This window comes from Mus pahari, chromosome 3, assembly GCF_900095145.1.
Source record: "Mus pahari chromosome 3, PAHARI_EIJ_v1.1, whole genome shotgun sequence".
In the NCBI taxonomy this organism is placed as follows: domain Eukaryota; kingdom Metazoa; phylum Chordata; class Mammalia; order Rodentia; family Muridae; genus Mus; species Mus pahari.
The window spans coordinates 57464998-57473926 of record NC_034592.1 but is presented as its reverse complement, the minus strand read 5'-3'; the positions used below and the strand labels follow the sequence as shown (position 1 = coordinate 57473926).

The 8929-nt window shown below is 40.8% G+C and overlaps 1 protein-coding gene across 1 annotated transcript in view; it reads right to left on the bottom strand.

The window, feature by feature from the left end:
- Positions 1–5940: 5940 nt before the first annotated feature.
- The window catches only part of Hat1 (histone acetyltransferase 1), a 40068-nt gene continuing 37079 nt past the window's right edge, over positions 5941–8929 (bottom strand). The window contains exon 10 of the mRNA XM_029535741.1: positions 5941–6288. Coding sequence (XP_029391601.1) covers positions 6121–6288 — 168 coding nt within the window. The 3' untranslated portion in view covers positions 5941–6120. The remainder of the gene's footprint in view (positions 6289–8929) is intronic.

Genomic DNA, 8929 nt, shown 5'->3' with positions numbered 1-8929 from the left:
GAAGAAGAAGAAGAAGAAGAAGAAGAAGAAGAAGAAGAAGAAGAAGAAGAAGAAGAAGAAGAAGAAGAAGAAGAAGAAGAAGAAGAAGAAGAAGAAAGAAGAAGAAAGAAGAAGAAAGAAGAAGAAGAAGAAGAAGAAGAAGAAGAAGAAGAAGACGACCATGTTGGTTCAGGTCTGTAATCCCAACATGGCAAAAGGGTCCGACATACAAGGTCATTCTCTGCTACATAGCAAGCTTAATACCAGCCTGGGCTACCTGGGATCCCATCCCATCTCAAACAAACCAACAAAAACCATACATTCGTCCAATGAAATCTAAGTAAAAGTATGAACAACTGGAGTCTGCCATATTCTCCAGCTGATAACTCCTGGGAAAATAGCAACTACTTACATATTTCTGGAGAAAGAAAAAAAAGTTTACATTTATAGTAGGGAAGAGTTTCCAGGAAAATTTAGTTATTGATCACTAAATGTACAACAAATGCTCATTCTAGCCTCCAAAGAAGTATAATATTGTTTTTCTTAATATCACTGGAGAGTTGAGAGTCCTGGTCACTAAAGAAAAGACTTTAAATCGTAAGTCCCATTGAGCAATGTCAAATGTAAGGATGTGAAAAATTGTAGCCATCCCTGGCTGAGAAGAGCTGTGGAAAATTCAGAACTTAAGAGGCACGGGTTGCAGAAAATCATACCTGCTGGATTTCCTTCAGTACCGGCAAATAGAAAGATTAGAAAAAGACACCAAGGTAGATAGGATCGCTTTCTTAGGTGTCTCTGAGATATACTTGTGAAAGAAAAGAGTGGAAAATATTCTCTTGATTTCCTTGTTGGAATTTTGTAGAAAGTCATTTGAGCTTTGTTTTGTTTTCCCCCCTCTGTGTTCACATGTATAGTATGTAAAAAGTGGTGGTGGTAGACACCTTTAATCCCAGCACTCAAGAGGCAGAGATGGTGAATTTCTGAGTTTGAGACTAGCCTAGTCTACAGAGCTAGTTCCAGGATGGCCTGGGCTACACAGACAAATTCTGTCTGGAAAAACAAAAAACCAATTTGCAAAGTTATAAGAATGCCCAATAGAATTTTAATATTTATTTATTTGTTTCATGTATAGGAATACACTGTAGCTGTCTTCAGACACACCAGAACAGGGCATCTGATCCCCATTACAGATGGTTGTGAGCCACCGTGTGGTTGCTGGGAAATGAACTCAGGCCCTCTGGAAGAGCAGTCAGTGCTCTTAACCTCTGAGCCATCTCTCCAGCCCCCAATAGAATTATTAATAAAAATCTCCCAATGTGTTTTCCAGGCAGTGACAGTTAGCAAGTTGTTGTCTGTCTGTGGAGACCTTTCTCTGTGCATATTGCATTTGATTTTTCCATCATGGCTTATTCTCTTTTGTTGATTTATGGTTATTTGTTGCTAAATATTTAAGTATGTTTGAGGTAGTTCATTTGGCTATTAATATCAGAGGTTGAATATTTGTGTGTTGATTTTCAGTATTTCCTACTTAAGAGCATGAAACACTGTACTTCTTGATTCATTAACAAAAAAACTTTAATAAGCAGCACTTGGGCTCCTGAGGCAGGAGGATTAGCAGTTCAAAGCTGCCCTGGGTTAATCTGCAGACCCTGTCTTAGAAAAGGAAAGGGTCTGGGAGCGGCAACTAGGAGATTATGAAATAAGGTTTTGATAATAGAAAACTAAACTATCCTCCGGGACACCCCTACTCTTGCCCACTCCCGCCTCATACACACTGGCTGCAAAACTAAGTAGAATGGTGCGCCTCAGACCTGCTCCCTTGGTTGATTCTGTATTCAAGACTGACACTGTGGATGCAAACTAGAAAGTGTGTGTGCTGCAAGAACCTCTGTGTGCCCAGCAGCTTCAGCCTCGGGAGTACCCCGTCTAGTGTGTTCTCTGCATCTGATGTACAATCACTCACACTCTCTTTTGCTTGATAAAGAATAAAGGAAGACAAGTGGCAGCTGCCACAGGAGCAGCCTGAAAACAAGCCTCGCCACACACCCCAGCCTTCACAAAGGCTGATTCAGAGACGCGGGGGACAAACCGAGCAGCTGAAGACTTCAGCACAGTCACCTGCCCCAGTGTTAATTGCACATTTAAAGGACTGTCCAGGTGACCTGAGGATTTAACCAGAGCACATTTCTAACTGGCCTCTCTTTAAGACGGACAAGAGTGCAGATGAAGAACTGGAGATAGCCGCAAGGTCACTGACCGCAGCTCTAACCCCACCTAATTCCAAGGAGATCACAGGGGCCAGGAAGACGGCTGGAGGAAAGACACAGCCAGTTTGTACACTGTGATGAAACTGGAGGGCGCTTTTCCTTTTAACAGTATTAGTTCTTTCTTTTGTTAGTCTATGAAGTAAAGGGTTTCATTGTAACTTTTCCATACATATACTTCACACACACTGTTCCCATTATCCTATCTCCTTTGGTCCCCACTGGCTGTCTGCATCTCTCAGTCGTTTTCCCCTATATTTTCATGCCATGTGTGTATACTGTTGAATCTAGGTTACATATATGAGAGATGTATTTATTTTTCTTTCTTCCCTTAGCCTCTCTTGTTCCTTCCTTTAGACCATTCCTATCACATGTAAATATATAAATTTATATATTATACTACATATTACATATATAAAAATCTAGATTTGGAATACAGGGGAAAACATGCCATATTTGCCTTTCTGAGCCTGTCTTACTTCATCTAGCACGATGATCTTCAGTTCCATCCATTTTTTTTCAGAAATGAACCAATTTTATTTTTCCTTATGGCTGAATAAAACTCCACTATACCTACCATATGTCATTATTCATTTATCTAAAGCCGGGCATGTAGGCTGATTCTGTGTCTTGCCTGCAGTAAACGGTGTACTCTTTGCTTTGTATATTCCAGTAGTTCATCAGACATAAGTGATTCCATTTCATCTCTGTTGCTTTCTGTTTCTCCGGTGTTCATGAAAAGCTGTCAAAACATACTAACTTTCAGAGATTTAGCTGCACTACTAATGTCTACTGCTTATAGTACCAAGGTGCCAAAAATGGAAACAACTTTTAATTTAAAAAAATTTTTAATTTAAAAATTTTTGTGTGTATGGATGCTTTGATTATATGTCTGTGTGCCACATGTATGCCTGGTGCCTGAGGAGGCCAGAGAGAGCATCAGATCTCCTGGAACTGGCGTTAAAGATGGTTGTGAGTCACTCTGTGACTGCTGAGAATAGAACTTGGATCCTCTGTAAGAGCAGCTACTAAGCCATCTCAAACCGTTTATGTGTGCATGTGCACGAGTGCGTGCATGAGGTAAAAGGACAGGCAAGCTGTAGGAAGCAGTTTTTTCCTTTCACTGTGTGGGTCCATTATTGAGCTCTGTTGTCAGGCCTTGGCCAAGCAGCTTTATCCACCATCTCACCACCCTACAATTTTTCTTTAGTAGAAAAAAATTTCCATCAAAATGTTTGCCAATAAAGTAGTACATAGTAAACTGATTCCTTTGAGAAGCAAAGTAAATTATCATTATTGTTAGTGTTGATCCCCCCCCCCCCCCGAGACAGGGTTTCTCTGTATAGCCCTGGCTGTCCTGGAACTCACTTTGTAGACCTGTTATGTGTGGAGGTATACAGTTTTACTAAGTACTCAGGAGGCAGAAGCAGGCTGCACTCTGAGCTTCAGGGATAGCCAGGGGTATCTAGTGAGACCTGAGACATGCCTCAAAAACACCCCCCTGACACCCCCCCCCCGTGGTCTCTTCTCCCAAGGCTTACAGTGAAAAGCAATGATTTCCTATCCTATAGTGTGCACAGTCTTGACTGAACCACTTAGAGCCAGGTTTTTAGTTACTGTTCACATCCTGGCCACTGTAATTTAAGGTGTTTGCACTTTGGCTTTCTGGCACTCTTTCCCCCTGGAGATCCGTCTTCCAGTTTAGACTGGTTTCATTCTCAGACATGCCACCAAGATGTTTCTTCCTTTTGGAATCAGATGTTTTGCTTTTTATTTCTCACACTTCAGTTTTAAGCTATTTTCAGCACTGGGGATTGAAGCGAGAGCCTTGTACTCACTAGGGTACTATTCTGCCTGTGAGCAACATTCTGCCTGTTCTCAGCCCCACCCTGTTCTCAGCCTTCCTGTTCTTTGATCCTGCCTTCATGCTGCTACAAATCACTGATCGACACAAGGTAAGTTTTTTCTGGTCTCTTAGATTTCTAAGAACCACTTTCTCTCTCTCTGACTTACTGATAATTTAGACTTGAAATAATTTTGCATCTTCGAGAATTCTGCCCTGCTTTTTAACATGCATACAGTGTGGTTGATAAGGCTAGCATTAACTTGTTAGTCCCATGTTAATTGTGTTTTTTTTACCAATAAGAGATTTAGGATATTTCGTTTTATATTCTATGCTATCAATAATGAGTGAATTTTTAGAAATGTGTTTTGATTTGTGTATATAGGTGTTTTTGCCTGCATGTCTGTGAACTCCATGCCTGCCTTGCGCCCAGAGGTCAGAAGAGGGCGTCAGACCCGCTGGAACTGGAGTCCTCTGGAAGCATTCAGTGTCTTCACTGCTGAGCCACCTCTCCAGACCCTTACACCTGGTTTTTTATGTTAATACCTAGTTTACTGACGCGTATTCTAAACAGCAGGTTTTCCCTTGTCATGGTTCTGTATAAAACAGTTTATTTTACTCTACTTCATTAGAAATGACTATTAAACAGCAATTTGTCATTACCTTGACTTCTTGATGTATCTCAGTACCATGGTAACCTGATAGAAAATACTTAATACACATTTATATTATAGAGTGTAGTTCCTTACTTTGTGACAAGTGTTTGCTATATAGCCCAGGCCTCATGAGCTTCCTACCTCTGCCTGAGTGCTTCTCATGTCCTGGGTTCAAATTATATGCTATAATACTTATATTTTATGCTAATATCTATCTTCAGTTACTATTTGATGCAAAACATTTAGGTCTTAGACTCCATCTAGTCTCTGGCTTCTCTAATTCACATACCCAAAACAAGCAAGTAAAATAGGCAGGAGTTTATTTAAAGCATAGCCACTGAATTTCTAATTTAGAAAAACCATGCAATGGAATCAGCAGAAGTGGAAAGAGGACCAACAAAAATGAACCATGCATGGAAAAACTGTGAAGAAACCCATTTCTTTATAAGCTGTTTTTTAAAAATTAACTGCCAGACAGAAAAATCAAGACTAAGATGCCCCCAAGAAACAGGTTTTAAACATAGGGAACAGTTAAAACTTTCAAAATGTAATGTGTTTTAGGCTTTAAATATTTATCTATGGGTATATGCACAGAAGTGGCCTCTGTCACTCTCAGAATACTTTTCAGGGGCTCATGATTTATTGGTTAGGCTAGAAGTCAGCAACCTTCAACAATCCTGTTTCTGCTCCTCTCAAAGCTGGGTTTACAGGAGTGTGCTAGATAACCAGTTTAATTGCCTAGGTGCTAATGGTAAGCAATCTTTTAATCTCTGAGCCCTGTTTCCAGCTTACTTTTAGGTTTCTGAGACAAGGCGTCATATGGAAACCTATGCTGATCTTGAACTCAAGGAAATCCTCCTGCTTCAGCCTCAGTACTTGATTACATGTGTGTACTATCACATACAACTAAAATGCAAAGTTTTGGTGTAACTCAAAATATTTATCCTAAAACCTTAAGCACCACATCATAACAATATATTACCACCAATCATTTATTTTACTGTTTAAGAAGAAAGCAATGGTGGCGAATGCCTTTAATCCCAGCACTGGGGAGGCAGAGGCAGGCGGATCTCTGAGTTCGAGGCCAGCCTGGTCTACAAAGTGAGTTCCTGGACAGCCAAGGCTACACAGTACACAGGGAAACCCTGTCTTGAAAAACCAAAAAAAAAAAAAGGAAGAAGAAAGCAGTGGGCAGTGGTATTTCACAAGCCATCTTTTATTAATGCAATATATGTTCATAAACTCTAGACAGTATTTTAAAATATACAATCTCTCAAAAGGAAATATTCCACTAAGGAGAACATAGATAACTTTAGGGTCATCAGAGGTTCACAGCACAATGCACAGAAATCTGCAGGTATCCTGGGGAACAGGGGCTTCACTCTTGAGCAAGTCGCTCAATGACACGCCGGTAGTCCTCCACCAGCTCCTGAAATCGCTCTTCCAGCTGCTCATGCTGCACACTTATTTCTATCTGGTTCATCTGATTTGTCAGCTCTTCTGGTCTCAGGCATTTCTTCATCTTGGCAAGATCTCTCTGCTTTTTCTAAATAGGAAGCAATTATTTTTAGACAGGAAAAAAAAGCATATAGCTACAATTGAAATCTTTAAGTAGTAGGGCTAGAGATGGTTCAGTAGTTAAAAGCACTGTGTTTAGGGGAGGGCCTGGGTTCAAAAGCACTCATGACGGCTCAGCTCACCTGTAACTCTAGTTCATAAACGCAGACACATATATATAAAACAAATTAATTAAGAATATTAGTGATGCCAGGCAGTGGTGGCGCATGCCTTTAATCCCAAGATGCAGAAACAGGTGGATCTCTGAGTTCAGGTCAGCCTGGTCTACAGAATGAGTTCTGGAACTTGGAGAAGTTCAAGAGACAGTGAGCTAAGAAGCTAAGACTAACACAGTCTGGTTGGAAATCTTTTTTTGTTTTGTTTTTTGCTTTTTGAGACAGGGTTTCTCTGTGTAGCCTGGCTGTCCTAGAACTCACTCTGTAGACCAGGCTGGCCTCGAACTCAGAAATCTGCCTGCCTCTGCCTCCCAAGTGCTGGGATTAAAGGCGTATGCCACCACCGCCCGGCCAGGTTGGAATTCTTAATTGCTTGTTTAGTCTTTCAAAAGGCAGTAGAACAATTCAAACTACATTAAGCCCATTCTAGAACTAATAAATGTTCCTTAAAGAGAACCTATTTATAATTTCTGACTATCAGGCAAATGTGCCATACTCATTACTTTAAAATAAATCTATAATCATACTGAAAGGAATTAAATTCAAGAAAAGCAAAGAACTTATAGTCAAAAGTATAGCATGAGACAAATAGGGCAATATTAGGAACTTGAAGGCCTGAGGCCTGACAGGCCCTGAAGGCCTAGCTGAAGATTTTACAATAACAAGTCCAGGCATGTCCAGGAGAGCCCCTTGTTTGGACATTCCTGAGGATGGGTGGCCNCAAGGATAGACATAAACACAGGAACTGTTTTGGGCTGTTTTTTTTTTATTGACTCAGTGGCTATCTGGCAACCTGGGTCTCGCTGACCCTCCCTGGAATTGTTGATGCTATAAACTGCATGTATTATTCTACTGACTTGTAATCAAGCCAATTGTGTGAAGCTGCGCCAAGTTCCCCCAAAATCCCCCAACCCTCTCCCTATAACTCCCTATAAAAAAACCCTTGCTTTTGGGTCTCAGGGTCGATTCCTTTGTCTCCTGCATGAGATGGGTATTGGCCCAGGGCCCCGCCATTAAACTGCCTCATGCTTTTACAACAAGAAGGCCTCTCATGCTTTTTTTGGGGGGATACCCTGACTTCCCTGGCTTGGGTCCAACAATACATTCTCAGACAAAGTGGAATAAAGTACTAGAGGTAAGTATGTATAAGCCATCCACCCACCTAACTGAGACAGGCTCTGTTTGGCTGAAGTTGGAGGTATGTAAGAACTCTGTTGGCTGGAACTGCTATCTACCACCTGCCTCGGCCTCCCCCAATGAGCTGGGATTAAAGACACACATCACCATGATTGACTCAGAGATAAATAAGACTTTATCTCACTTTGCCAAATCTTACACAAACAACTAATTTGATGCTCAAATCAAAATGCCCTTTAATATTTTAAAATATACTAAAATCATTAAAAACAGCATTTTAATATTCTTTAAACCATGTATTCTATGTGTGTATGTATATGTACACACACACACACACACATGAATGTTTCACAAATTAAGGTTTTGAGACAAAGTTTCATAATTTCCGACCTCCTGTTTCTACCTGAGTGCTTAGATTATAAGTATGCACCACTGCTCACAAGCTATGAAGTGCTGCTGATCAAACCTAGTGCTGCATGCTAGGCAAGCACTCTACTGAGCTACATCCCCAACCAGACTCTGAACTCTTGACCCACACTGCCTCTACTTCCTAAGTGCTAAAATCATAGGTATGTGCCACCTCTTTATAGCCCTGGCTGTCCTAGAACTTGCTCTGTAGACGAGGCTGGCCCCCAACTCACAGAGCCTGCCTATCTCCACCTCCCAAGTGCTGGCATTAAAGGTGTGCACCACCACCCAGCTTTGCTTCTCTGTTTTTGAAGTGTGTCTATGTGAGTATTTGTATTCAAGGATGCCCAAGGATATAACATGGGCTATCCTCCTTAGAAATGCTGTCCACTTCCTTTGAGACAAGTCTCTCACTAGCCTAGAGCTCACTAAATTAAGCTAGCAAGTCACAGGGATCTTGTCTCCATATCCCTACGATCTTCTATTATTACGCACATAGCACCACACTAGCATTTTTTCATGGGTTCTGAAATTAACCGTGCTTGCAAGGCTTTACTGAATGAACCATTTCCTATCCTGTACAAATTAAGGTTTTAAAGAATGTGTTAAAAAAAACCCTTCTAAATAGATTTTTAGGAAAATCAAAAATATCTGACAAATTGAACGAGCAATGTAAAACGAACAAGTAAGGATGTGTCTGGGCATTCAGATTTTTAAAGGATATATATAATTAAATATATCTCCTTTCCAGTCCTAGCTTTCTTTTTTCTTTTTTTTAATTAGGCATTTACTTCATTTACATTTTAAATGCTATCCCCAAAGTCCCCTATACCCTCCTCCCCCCGCTCCCCTACCCACCCACTCCCCCTTCTTGACTCTGGTGTTCCCCTGTACTGGGGCATATAAAGT